This window comes from Giraffa tippelskirchi, chromosome 5 (genome assembly GCF_054371585.1).
Source record: "Giraffa tippelskirchi isolate mGirTip1 chromosome 5, T2T-mGirTip1v1.2.pri, whole genome shotgun sequence".
In the NCBI taxonomy this organism is placed as follows: domain Eukaryota; kingdom Metazoa; phylum Chordata; class Mammalia; order Artiodactyla; family Giraffidae; genus Giraffa; species Giraffa tippelskirchi.
Window position 1 is genome coordinate 80,660,234 of NC_137279.1, and position 14,745 is coordinate 80,674,978.

Genomic DNA, 14,745 nt, shown 5'->3' on the forward strand with positions numbered 1-14,745 from the left:
ATACTGATGAAAGAAATCTGCTCTCTGATTAAAAAGTGAGCAAGGCTTAACATTTGTCTAATAATTTTTACATTAAAGAAAATGCTTTGGTTTTTCTTACCGAAGTTTGTAAGATGTCATACAAACTTCTGGTCTCCAACTGTCATCTATAATATAGTTAATCAGATTTAATTTAGGATAAAGTACTGTGGCAGGCAGAATGGCCACTCAAAGATGTCCACATTTTAATCCCAGAAGCTGTGAATAGCTGTGAATACCTTACATGGTAAAAAAGATTTTGCAGACTGGATCAGGTCAAGGGTCTTTAGTTGGGGGTGTTATCCTTGATTATCTGGGTGGATGCAGTATAACCACAAAATGGTCTTTGTAAGAGATAGAGGAAGGTAGGAGAGTCAGAGCAGATGTGATAAGAGAAGCAGCAGTGAGAGAGAGAGGAAGACAGGCAGACAGACCTAAAGACACTCTACTTCTGGATTTGATGATGGACGAAGAGGTCATAGACCAAGGAACGCAGCCTATAGAAGCTATTAGAAAAGAGAAGGAAATGAATTCTCTTCCAGAGCGTCTGGAAGGAATGTAGCTTAGGACTTCCAACCTCCAAAGCCATAATAAAATTGTGCTGTTTCACCCAGCAATTTCACAATTAGTTATATATTCCAAAGACTATGCACACTGGTGCACAATTCACAATGGAAACAACCCAAGTGTCCATAAATAGATGAATGGATAAACAAAATGTGATATAAACATACAGCTATATATTGTACAACATATATGAACTTGAAAATATGCTAAGTGAAATAAATCAGACACAAAAGAACGTATTGCATAATTCCACTTAAGTAAAGTATCTAGAACAGGCAAATTCAGAGACAGAAAATAGATTAGAGGTTACCAAAGGCTTGGAGAAAGAAGTAGAGTTATTGTTTCCCCTAGGGGAAGCATCCTTTCCAGCATCCTTGTACAGAAAGCTGTTATAAGAAATATCATTACTACTCCCTCTTATCCAGATGGGTACTTTATTGAAAGGATATTATTTGGAAAAATAATACAATCTTCCATTTTCTTCCCTTCATCTTGGACTTCTTGAGCTAGGCTATGGAAAGGTCATTTACTCCTGTTGGCTGCTGCTGCTGCTAAGTCGCTTCAGTCGTGTCCGACTCTGTGAGACCCCATAGACGGCAGCCCACCAGGCTCCGCCGTCCCTGGGATTCTCCAGGCAAGAACACTGGAGTGGGTTGCCATTTCCTTCTCCAATGCATGAAAGTGAAAAGTGAAAGTGAAGTTGCTCAGTCGTATCCGACTCTTTAGCGACCCCATGGACTGAAGCCTACTAGGCTCCTCCGTCCATGAGATTTTCCAGGCAAGAGTACTAGTAGGGTGCCATTGCCTTCTCCACTCCTGTTGGCTAGATTAAGCCATACATCTACTCTCTTTATTTGACCTCAAGAAGCTTATTAATATTTTTTTATTTATTTTAATCTATCCCTTAAAGGTAACTATGTCAAAACTCACTTAATCTAATCAAACCCTCAAATCCATCTCATTCAAAATCTCTGAGGCAGTATGAGATAATAAAAGGTTCAAGATCTTTGCAATCAAAAATTACTATGTAGTTCTGAATTTACTTCCCTTATCTGTAAAATAGGCATAATACTACTTACTTTTATCAATTATGACATAAAGTATATACAATAAAGCAGCTAGCCATGCACATATAGTAAGAATTCAACCAATGGTAAATGCTGTCATTATTATCACTGTTATCCCTGTCTTTCTCTCAGATGAAAATTTTTCATCCTCTCAGATGAAATATGAGAAAAATGGAGATATCTAATGTAAATTTTTCCTCATTTTCCATCTCCCTTCCACCTCAATATTCTGTCACTGTCTGATTTTACCTTCTTTTCCTCAATATTAAAAGAGGGTGTATCTTTTTCTATTTTCAAAGTTAACCCTCTATTCTGTACTTTTGATCCTACCTCTTTCCCCTACCTCAGTTCTCTCAGTTGTTTTTCTTTAACTTCTTTCTCTCTGGTGGCTCATTCCACCTGGCCTATGAAATATCACCATGGCACTTTCCTATACCTCCTCTTGAATTACCATAATTTACCCTGAATCTGTCACTTGCATATCTGTCTCATCTCTAATGGATTGCTAACTCTTCAAAGACTGAAGGTGTCTCATTTATTTGTACTAACATCTTTTAATAACACCAAGTATAATATTATTATTATAATACAGGATAGGCACATACATAATAATAAATTAATAAACCTAAATAAAAGATTTTCTGTGAACATGTAAGGGCTATTTGACAAAAGTGCATTGTCAGACTTAGCTGGTCAACCTAAATAAATCACTCTGGCTGGAGAAAGGCAAAGAAGTACCGTCTCAACATAATCTTAAATACTCTTATAAAAAACATTCTTTTAAACTGTCACAAATCAAAAATTTTTTTCCCTGAAATGTTTAAAATTGTAGTAATCTACACAAAAGTATTCTGAATCCAGAAAGTGTGAAACTTCAGTTTTATTATAATGCTGAGTTCTTTTCCAGTGAAAATTTTACTTGTTATTCATAAACTAACAAAATCCAAGAACCCACATATTCTTTACAATTAACCTCCAGGCTTGTTTGTTATATATTTTTAAATAAAAATCAATTTATAAGCATGTAACTATTTGTATTGTTTTGTATTAAAACAAATTATTATTTGTATTGTAAGCATGTAATTTTATTTTATTATTTTTTATTTTTTGGCCATGCCACACAGCATGTAGGATCTTAGTTCCCCAACCAGGGATTGAACTCACATGCCCTATAGTGGAAGCATGCAGTCTTAACCACTGGACCACCAGTGAAGTACCAATTAACTGTAATTTTACACTCAGTGTATCAGACATGGTAATTTACTACGCAAACTGGAACTCAAATGTATTTTTATGTTCCTGAGCTAACCACTTGACATCAGTGGGCGACACTAACAACACAGTGACAGACCTTTACCATTTAAGAAACTGACATTCAAGGTTATCCTCAAGTGAATATAAAAGCCTATAACATGGAAGCAATTTGTAATTTTATAAAGGCAACAAATGCTTCAGTCAACATAGAGAAAGTGTGAGTCATCACGCTTCAGAGTTAAGATCATCTCATGTTTGATCCAGCTTCTATTATTATTGCATTAGCAGTAATTCTTGAGAAAAAAGAACACAAATTTCCCCTATTTTGTAAAATCAACCATTATTGCTGGTGATGGAAATAAAAAAGTCTAAGAAACCACCACCCACAAAATCAGTTTTAGAGACATTAAAAAGTAAAATACCTAAATCCATACTGTTCAGCTCTATGGTAGGAATGAGTCTACCAAACACTACATCTTAAAACAGGGCAAGAAATTCATGAGACTGTTTCAGCAAGTGTTTCAGCTAGAATTTATCTTACACACCTCTATAAATGGTTTTAGACCTGAAATATATACACAAAATGTTGCTTAAATTTTCAGTTTTATTTTACTACAGTCATAGGAGGAACCATATGCAGGGCATGAACCATATGTAGGGTATAAATTCTGATCCTGCCTTTATTTCCTGGTTGGTTTTGTGCCTCAATTTCCTATTCCTTGAAATAATACCTAACTTGCAGGGCTCTCATAAGAACTCAAGTTAAAACCAGGTAATGCATATAGTGCTTAAGATTTTTAAAAACATGTCATCAGGGTTTTATTAAATGTGGTACTCTATAAATGGTAGCTACTGAAATTTCTATTATAGTGATGGATTCCCAAGGAATCTGATACAGTGAACATTCACAGTGTTATCTAATCATTCTGGGTCTGTTTCCCTTCTTGAAGAAATACATGACTCATCTTTGAATCTGTTCTCTAGGCATAGGTGTCTTGCTCATTCTCTGCCTTATTTCTCTCTGCAAACAAGTCCCACACCTGAGTTAGGCGGCCAAATACGGGCAGAGGGACTGCAGCTACAAAAAAAAAAAGCAAGATGGAACCCAAACAGGAGAGCTAAAGGAAACTGGTTGACACTAGAGACAGAACAGAATGCTGCCCTTCCCTTCTCGGGATGTATTTACCACAGTCTGTCTGGCGGGCCTCAGAGGAACTTGAGAGACACGTTAAATACAACAGGAAACCTCACTGCTCAGCTTCATATAAAGAAGCAGTTATGTTTTAAAGATTAAAAGATTGACAAGTATCTCCAGGTACAGAAAAATTTTAAATGAAAGAAATATAGGCAGGAAGTTCCTATACTGGTTCAACTCATCTACTTCAAATTAAAAGGTGCTGTAGCTAGGAGGGGTGGAAAACAAAGACAGTTTCCAAGAGGGACTCTCATTTTTACTGTCTCCTGTGTGTGGGTGTGTGCTAAGTTGCTTCAGTCGTGTCCGACTCTTTGCAACCTTCTGGACCATAGCCCACCAGGCTTCTCTGTCCACGGGACTCTTCAGGGAAAAATGCTGGAGTGGGTTGTCATGCACTCCTCCAGGGGATCTTCCTGATCCAGGGATTGAACCTGAGTCTCCTACATTGGCAGGCAGTGGACTTCCCTGGTGGCTCAGACGTTAAGGAGTCTGCCTGTAACGCGGGAGACCCCAGTTCAATCCTTGGGTCGGGAAGATCCCCTGGAGAAAGAAACGGCAACCCACTCCAGTATTCTTGCCTGGAAAATCCAATGGATGAAGAAGCCTGCCTGGCAGGCTACAGTCCATGGGGTCGCGAAGAGTCGGACACGACTGAGCGACTTCACTTCACTTCTTAACCACTAGTGCCACCTGGGAAGTCCTACTATCTCCCATAGTTAGGCTTTTTAGGCTTTTTTTTTTTTTTTTAATAGTTAGGCATTTTAAAAATGACAAGTCAGAGGCAACCCTCTTTGCTAGTAAAAAACCTAGTGAAACTATTACTTTCTGGGTATCCCTTCTTAAATGGTTGTATATTTATAATTTATGCCTTTACTAGAAACTGGGGAAGTCCCTGTACCATCTCTGGCAGATAAAGATACACAGTCAGATATCAGGAGTCAAGATTATGGGCTGTGGAGACAATCTATCCTTTACAGTCTCAGCTCCTCCCAAGAGGGGTCTCAGTTTCCTCATTTTTATGATATTAATTATCTCCTGATAAAGGGTTTAATCAAGTATAAATTTTTTCTAAAAAATTACCAAATAAAAGGATGTATTAAGAACAGATATGTTTTTATCTACTTATATTAATAATATTACTTCAATACAATTTATACTAAATATGGATAAGATTTCCTATCTTGATTAATACCCATAACAGGAACAACTTTTTACTGAAAGGCTACTGTATAGCTGCCAAAATGTTTAATACATTTCCTGTAATACTCACAATGACCTGTGAAATTTATTATCCCCGTTTTACAGGTGAACAAATTAAGTCTCAAAAAGATTGGGAAAACTGCCTAAAGTCACAAAGCTAGTAAGCTACTAATAATTCATACTCAGAACTAACTGACCCACAGGATTATTCTCTCAACTACTCTACCGTTTCTCTGATATACACCAGGAAAAGATTAAACAATCAGCAGAAGTTACATAATCTTAAGTAAATACAATCCCAGTTCCTGCAAATACTAACTTATATTTGACAACTCAATACTCACATTGGTTTTTATTCACCGAAAACGAGTTAAATGGGAAGGTTCTTCCTTTAGCCTTATTACATCTAATTAAAAGGCTGGATCTGAGGACCATCTCTTACCTGTGTTGCCATCTCCGCTCTCCATAGATGGTTTACCGGTTTCCGACGGATTGTTCATTCTTGAGTCTGCAATAAATTAGAGGAGATTTTTAAAAACTTGGGGATGTGGTTGGGTAGGCAAAAATTGTGGCAAACAAAAAGGTTAAGAATACTGACTAATGTTACAGCCCTAAAGAACGAGGAAAGATGGTGTCAACACTAAAACATTGGAAACTATAATAAAATTTCATCTGAAAGAAATTTGGGATTCCCTTACTGTGGGCAGGAATCCCTTAGAGGAAATGGAGTAGCCATCATAGTCAACAAAAGAGTCCGAAATGCAGTACGTGGATGCAATCTCAAAAATGACAGAATGATCTCTGTTCGTTTCCAAGGCAAACCATTCAATATCACGGTAATTCAAGTCTATGTCCCAACCAGTAACGCTGAAAAAGCTGAAGTTGAACAGTTCTATGAAGACCTACAAGACCTTCTAGAAGTAACACCCAAAAAAGATGTCCTTTTCATTATAGGGAACTGGAATGCAAAAGTAGGAAGTCAAGAAACACCTGGAGTAATAGGCAAATTTGGCCTTGGAGTACAGAATGAAGCAGGACAAAGGCTAATAAAGTACTGCCAAGAGAACGCACTGGTCATAGCAAACACCCCGTTCCAACAAAACAAGAGAAGACTCTACACATGGACATCACCAGATGGTCAACACCGAAATCAGATTGATTATATTCTTTGCAGCCGAAGATGGAGAAGCTCTATACAGTCAGCAAAAACAAGACCAGGAGCTGACTGAGGCTCAGATCATGAACTCCTTATTGCCAAATTCAGACCGAAATTGAAGAAAGTGGAGAAAACCACTGACCATTCAGGTATGACCTAAATCAAATCCCTTATGATTATACAGTGGAAGTGAGAAATAGATTTAAGGGACTAGATCTGATAGACAGAGTACCTGATCATCTATGGACGGAGGTTTGTGACATTGTAAAGGAGACAGGGAACAAGACCATCCCCATGGAAAAGAAATGCAAAAAAGCAAAGTGGCTGTCTGAGGAGGCCTTACAAATAGCTGTGAAAAGGTAAGCAAAAAGCAAAGGAGAAAAGGAAAGATATACCCATTTGAATGCAGAGTTCCAAAGAATAGCAAGGAGAGATAAGAAAGTCTTCCTCAGTGATCAGTGCAAAGAAATAGAGGAAAACAATAGAATGGGAAAGACTAGAGATCTCTTCAAGAAAATTAGAAATACCAAGGGAACATTTCATGCAAAGATGGGCTCAATAAAGGACAGAAATGCTAGGGACCTAACAGAAGCAGAAGATATTAAGAAGAGATGGCAAGAATACACAGAAGAACTGTACAAAAAAGATCTTCACGACCCAGATAATCACAATGGTGTGATCACTCACTTAGAGCCAGACATCCTGGAATGTAAAGTCAAATGGGCCTTAGGAAGCATCACTACGAACAAAGCTAGTGGAGGTGATGGAATTCCAGTTGAGCTATTTCAAATCCTGAAAGATGACACTGTGAAAGTGCTGCACTCAATATGCCAGCAAATCTGGAAAACTCGTAAGTGGCCACAGGACTGGAAAAGGTCAGTTTTCATTCCAATCCCAAAGAAAGGCAATGCCAAAGAGTGCTCAAACTACCGCACAATTGCACTCATCTCACACGCTAGTAAAGTAATGCTCAAAATTCTCCAAGCCAGGCTTCAGCAATACATGAACTGTGAACTTCCAGATGTTCAAGCTGGATTTAGAAAAGGCAGAGGAACCAGAGATCAAATTGCCAATATCCACTGGATCATCAAAAAAGCAAGAGAGTTCCAGAAAAACATCTCTTTCTGCTTTATTGACTATGCCAAAGCCTTTGACTGTGTGGATCACAATAAATTGTGGAAAATTCTGAAAGAGATGGGCATATCAGACCACTTGACCTGCCTCTTGAAAAACCTGTATGCAGGTCAGGAAGCAACAGTTAGAACTGGACATGGAACAACAGACTGGTTCCAAATAGGAAAAGGAATACGTCAAGGCTGTATATTGTTACCCTGCTTATTTAACTATATGCAGAGTACATCATAAGAAATGCTGGGCTGGAGGAAGCACAAGCTGCAATCAAGATTGCTGGGAGAAATACCAATAACCTCAGATATGCAGATGACACCACCCTTATGGCAAAGAGTGAAGAAGAACTAAAGAGCCTCTTGATGAAAGTGAAAGAGGAGAGTGAAAAAGTTGGCTCAACATGCAGAAAACTAAGATCATGGCATCCAGTCCCATCACTTCATGGCAAATAGATGGGGAAACAGTGGAAACAGTGGCTGACTTTATTTTTCTGGGCTCCAAAATCACTGCAGATGGTGACTGCAGCCATGAAATTAAAAGACGCTTACTCCTTGAATGGAAAGTTATGACTAACCTAGATAGCATATTAAAAAGCAGGGACATTACTTTGCCAACAAAGGTCTGTCTAGTCAAGGCTATGGTTTTTCCTGTAGTCATGTATGAATGTGAGAGTTGGACTATATAAAGAAAGCTGAGAGCTGAAGAATTGATGCTTTTGAACTGTGGTGTTGGATTAGACTCTTGACAGTCCCTTGGACTGCAAGGAGATCCAACCAGTCCATCCTAAAGGAGATGAGTCCTGGGTGTTCATTGGAAGGACTGATGTTGAAGCTGAAACTCCAATACTTTGGCCACCTGATGTGAAGAGCTGACTCATTGGAAAAGACCCTGATGCTGGGAAAGATTGAGGGCAGGAGGAGAAGGGGACGACAGAGGATGAGATGGTTAGATGGCATCACCAACTCGATGGACATGGGTTTTGGTGGACCTTGGGAGTTGGTGATGGACAGGAAGGCCTGGCGTGCTGCGGTTCATGGGGTTGCAAAGAATCAGACACGACTGAGCGACTGAACTGAGCTGAACTAAGTCTGAAATGATCCACAAAGAAATCATCTTTAAAAGATGATTTAATCTTAAAAGAAATTTAAGATTCTTCCAACAGAGATAACAGAAATCTAACCTGAAAAATTATGAGAGTATAATATAAAAAAGAGGAAAATGATTTATAATATGAAGCATAAAGTATATTACAGAAACAAAATTGGGGTAGGAGGGGGAGAAGTACCTCACAAAGTAAAATATGTTATTCCCAAATAGTTTCTTTTTTCATAAGTAAAGATATTCATTAATTATAACCTAAATAAGCTACTGGTAATTTTGATAACATACTGGACAATAACTCAACAGGATAAAAAGAAAACACGTCTAAGAAAAATAACTCCATATTTACTCTCCATGCCCCCTAAAACAAACTAAACATACATCAAAGTGAAAATATACCAAATTCATACAAGTATAAACTAGTACAAGAAGCTAGACTACAAGGCATAACAAATACATCTAATAATTGCAACATTAAGTCATAATCATACTGCCTTAAAAATGATACTGCTTTGATATCCTAAATGGACACTTTCATAGTAGTAAATTTTCATCAAGCAGTATTAAGCATCTTAGAAGATATGCAAGAGGAAATACAAGAACAAGTCCACTTTATTCCTACCTCCATAAACTATACTTTTATATATCATATATCTTATTCTACTCCTCTTGTGAGCTGAAACTTAGCACATTTAAAATCAAATAAATTACTATCAAGCAAGTCCTAACTTTTCTGCCCATCAGGTTAAGAACCATTTAACTATAGTCATTAGTAGAGAATAATACTTAAACTATATTTATTCAGATTTTTGACTCATGAGCCCATTTTGTCATCTGCTTAAATGTTTAACTAGAAAATCAAAATAATCGTTAGTAGTCCCAATCGTGTTGCTCTTAGTTATTTTATCCACATGCATAACTGGTAAGAAAGAATCAAGAATCCTCCCACAAATTTAATTTCCAATCTGGAAGCTGTGCAATGGCTTTTCTAATACAGTTTTTGAAACAAATGCTTGCCTTATGGGCTTAAGCAGTTCTAACATATCTTTGTTCTGTTCTTCACATGTTCAGAGTTCAAATTTGTTAAGTCTGCAGTCATAAATGAAGGCAGCTCTATAACTTACTTCCCAGATCCATTCAGAAAAATTTAAATATCATCTGAAAGCATACTAAGTTTTGAAAGCAACAGGTGTACAACTTAGTAAATATCAGCTTTCTGAATGACTTAACCAAAATCTTATGAAAGTCAACAAAAGTCACAATAAATGTAACAGAATATACTAATAAAGCATACATGCTGCTCAATGCTTCCTTTATAATGTATTTTTAAACAAAATGGGAAAAAATGATGAACTAGCTAACATTCATCAGAACGGTAACAATTTTTCCCCAGAAACCATAAAAACAAAGTTGTAGGCATAGTTCTTAACAAGTCATGATCTTGTATAATTCATATCCTGGTTTCCACATGTATAAATTAAAAATTATGTCACAGATATTCTATGTGAATCTTCTATGCACTTCCTATTAAAGTCTTAAGAGTTTAATACACATACACAAAAATAAATAAAACCAAATTCTGACTAACTATACTACTATGAATGTTGTACATTGGAATGGAATGGAAAAATGTTTAAATGATATTAACTGTGAACTGAAAATAACAGAATTTCTAATTCTAAAATATAATGCCAAAAATATTTCAAAAAGGTACTTTCCTTTCTTGAGTTCCCAACTTAGTAGACATAAAAGAGTAAATACAAGTAAGTTTTATTTATGTTTGAAGCTTTTTTTTCTCTCTAGGCACACTAAACTGACTGTGTGAGTCTAAAACACAGTCTACAGGTCGCTCTTGGACTCAATTCTTGACATCAGTTTGTTATTTTAGTCATTCACCCTTTTTCATAGTGGTTTCTATCATGTTGTAGAAGTATTACCACTATCTTGGGTTTAGACCATGCCTTCTGCCTAAAAATTCAAACATTTTCAGATCTATCATTTTATTATGAGCAACTGCAATGGTGTTGGGGACAGCCTCCATTTTTCAAGTGGGAAAAATTACATACAGGAAAAAAAAAAAATCCGGGGTTCATAACATCACTTGGAGATGTGACCAGAGTAACCCAAAGAGGTTTCAACAATTTTTCATATAAACAGAAAAAACTCAGCACAAAATATGGTCACTATAGTCACAGTACATCTAAAAATCAAAGTGCCTCAATCTATTTTAAACCTTAATCAAAGACAGTTTATATATTCAAGCCACACATTTCTCTCCCCAAATCTTATTGTTCTTTAGTAAAAAACTCTAAAAACACGCTTTCCAGCACTTAAAAATTGTTTCCTGAAGAAAAGAAGTTGATTTTTAAAAATAAAAAAGGCTAGTATTAATCAAAATTTGAAAATAGTTAATAGTTTCTAAAATCTGGAAATTGATCAACAGTCCTACTGCAGTTTACCATTCCAACTACCTTCTGCATTAGGATTTATGGGAACAACTATGTACTATGGCTCCATCTTATTTTTCACCAGGCGTTTTTGGTTTTTAGATAAGATATTCATATTCAGTATGCAAAACATTTTTCTAATATGTACAGATTATCGAGTTACACTTTATATCTTGTTTCAGATTTAGATTGTTGTTTTAGAACAATATGAAATGCTCTCAACAGAAATTCCCAAAAAGCAAAAATGTCCTCCATTCAAGTAGAACTCTAAATCCACACTATTTACTGAAAATATCCTCTGAACCAGAAGAGCTAGTGGTAGGGAGGAACTTACTATAAATTCAAGCAGGCTTATGCTTTGCAAATGCTCTCCTCCTTCCCAGCTAGCTCACTCCACTTCTCCCCCCTCCCACAAGTTGGTTGCATATGCGATTAAGTATTTATGCATAGTCAACCCTAAACACACTATTTCCATATTAAAGCTTATAAGAAAGAACTGTGCTGGTACCCACCTAGGACATAGTCACTGCAGTCCAGCATTGCTGTGCAATCTTCTAGAGGTTCAGACAGTCCAAAGCAAGGAAGAAACAGGTAGCGGTTTGGCGTGGGAGAAAGAAGGTACTACTATTTCTAACAAATCTACACTATATTCTTTAGAGAACAAGGGTGGGAGGTGGAAAGTGGATTAGGGGGAGAAGCAAATACAACTTCAGTTACACCATAGCAATCTTCAACTGAATAAGGAAACTTCAGTTGCTCAGAGTAGTTTTAGTCTCTCTTACCAGCTAGGACTGACATTGTCAAGGCAACTGAAGCATGAAAAGTTCCCCTTTTTGTAATAAAATAGAAACAAAGATTGCAGCTGGCAGTTTCCATAATGAAGCTTAATCAGTATGCGCGTGATTAGGGCCTTATGCAAATCTCTCCTCGTTAGCACAGCAGCCAGCACTTTGAAGTCCATGAACAATTCATTTACAGAATACACTGAAAGCACCCCCTGCATAATTTAAATCATTGCATAAATATTTATCAGTCTATTTGCATATTAATTGGCAGTGCATGAAGGGAAAAATTATCTCCTGAGTGTCAGCATAATAATTAGGAGGATAAAACGAGATTTCTTCCAATGGTCTGGCTTCTTGGACCTAACTTGAGATAGTACTGAGGGAGCAGGGAGGGACCGGAGACAGCGTTCTGTTAAAATGCCACTGAAATGACACGTACAAATTAGAAACAACTCTACAGACTTAAGCACCTTTAATCTTATTCCTGCTGGCAACAATGACTTCAGTAATAAGAGGATTTGCAAAAAGCTTTCTACACAATTCAAATAATCCCAAGGAAACAATTAGCAAGGTAGAAGCAGAACATAGGGCTGTCAAGATGGTGCTAGCCTACTGATAGAGAATTTTCCAAATATTAACATACACTGTCAGGGGAAAATCCTACTTCAAAACAAGGAACCAACAAATATCTGGAAGCATCTATAAAATTATCTTCAAGAGTATGAAAACTCATCAGCTACAAATTCTTTTATACTATCAAATTAACCAAATTGATTAACTGAATGCCACATATCACAAAATACCCTTTCTCCATCAAAATCAATCTAAAGTATATGACAATTTGTTATTTACAATATCAATCATCAAAAAATGGGTCATTAAATTGTAGCATTACTTAGTATTTTCAAGTAAATTTAACTTACTGGCTATGAATCTATAAACTTAAAATACTTACAAAAATGTATTTATTCAATTTAAAATGAATTTACAAGGTAAAACATCAACCCCAAATTTTTTAGGCATTACCATATGACAACATTCTAATGTAATCATTAGACAGTTCAACAGATTTCTAAAACCCCATGAAATAGGCATTACTACTCCTTTTTAAAAATAAGGAAACTGAGGGACAGCTTTAGAGCTGAAGCATTTTACCTAATGTCACATGAATAACTTGGAGTCAGGATTTAAAACCAGATTTTGCTGACATTAAAACTTGAGCACCTGGCCACTATAATACCTATGTACAAATTATACATTTAGGGAACTGGTAGGCATGGAGGGCTTGAATCAAGCAGCGAACTAAAACAGTTTATTCCCAGCGTAGTAAGGAAACCAATAATCGGTGACAATGACTTTGTGTTTAAAAGTCAAGTGTGTGTGGACACAAAGAAGAGTGCACTAGGCTTGAGAGTTCTTAACGGTATTATTTCATTAATAATTGCTTTTATTCAGGACTTATCTTCAAGCATGCCAAGTGTCTGATTCTTAAAAGTATGTATATACCTTTCCCTAACATTAAGAATGAAATGAAACAGTATGCATATGAGGAAATGAAATATAAGATTTCTCTAAGGGACGTTCAAAAGATTTCCCTGCAAGTCAACAACTTTGTAAGGAACAGAACCAAAAAGCCTTCTTAACTTTTAGATCAGCATTCTATTTATATTGCTAGTTTTTCTGTTTTATAGAACCACAAAATCTGTAAGAGAGGGAGTTTGGGGGAGAAATTTAACACTGACATGTAGTACCTGTGAGACTTTGCCTCTTTGAACTTTCCTTTTCTCATCTGTAAAATACTATCTTTTTCACGAGGCTGCTGTGAGGATAAATGTGCTTGTGCTTCTCAGACTAGACCCTGCACTGGAGCATGAGGCAGTTGTGCCAGAGAAGACATGAAGACACAGGACAAACATGGTGTATCTTCTAAGAACATCGATTTTATTCAATAATAATTCACAATACTTTGTATTAAAACAATAAAGAATATATTATGGAAGAGAAAATGAAACAAGTGAAATTTTAAGGTAGAATGTATTGGACTACACAACTTCTACTTGGCAGGAAAATATGAGAAGTAGCGATGAATGTGATTGGAATATAGTGGATATCAATAAATGTTTTTTCCGTCTTCTGCCTTCGTAAAATTTTACATTTACTGCCTGCATTTATCACAGAATCTCTCTGCACCTCACAATCTACCTTTTTGTACCGTATGTAGTAAATACCACTCAACTATCTTTCTCATGCCAACTAGGTCTTTCATACATCAGCTAAGGATGACTTACAGCTAGACAGACAATCACGGGCAACTAAGGAGTGTTTACTGGAAGATACCTTGCAGAGCAGTATAATAACCCTCTTCTCCCTCAGGTCAAGAGAGTTCCACAGGGTCTTTCTGCACAGTAGGCCTATAGCTCACCAACTCATAAAGGCTACTATGAAATGTGAGACCTCCTTCCCCTCTACTACACAACTCACTGTCTTCACCCCAGGATGAGGGAGAGAGAAGGCAGCATGAGATGTGACTATTTAGGATGACATGAAGCCTCACTTGACCCAGGCTACTGACTGTCACAATGGGAAGGGTGAAGAAAACTCCCTTTCTGTCACTCTTGATCTAGGTACTTTGCGCATTCTAGACGGAAGGCTTAAATATTAGAAGGTTGTCCAGGTCTTTCATAGATGGATCGGGGGAGGGATGGCCACCATTTCTCCATTAGAGTCCCCTAACCATGGAATGCTTAGATCTGAAAGAGGGGAACACAGAGCTTTTTCCACAATGTCTCAAATGTTCCTTGTGGCTTGGCTGGTAAAGAATCTGCCT

The 14,745-nt window shown here is 36.9% G+C and overlaps 1 protein-coding gene across 7 annotated transcripts in view; it reads right to left on the reverse strand.

Annotated features, from left to right (window-relative positions):
* POU2F1 (POU class 2 homeobox 1) overlaps window positions 1-14,745 on the reverse strand; it is a 183,342-nt gene that overhangs the window by 67,609 nt on the left and 100,988 nt on the right. For 6 of the 7 annotated variants that reach the window (XM_081489271.1, XM_081489272.1, XM_081489273.1 and 3 more), the window contains one exon: window positions 5,744-5,809. In XM_081489271.1, coding sequence (XP_081345397.1) covers window positions 5,744-5,809 — 66 coding nt within the window. Of the gene's footprint in view, window positions 1-5,743; window positions 5,810-11,645; window positions 11,874-14,745 lie in introns of those variants that run through there. The other variant, XM_081489267.1, reaches the window with a different exon arrangement.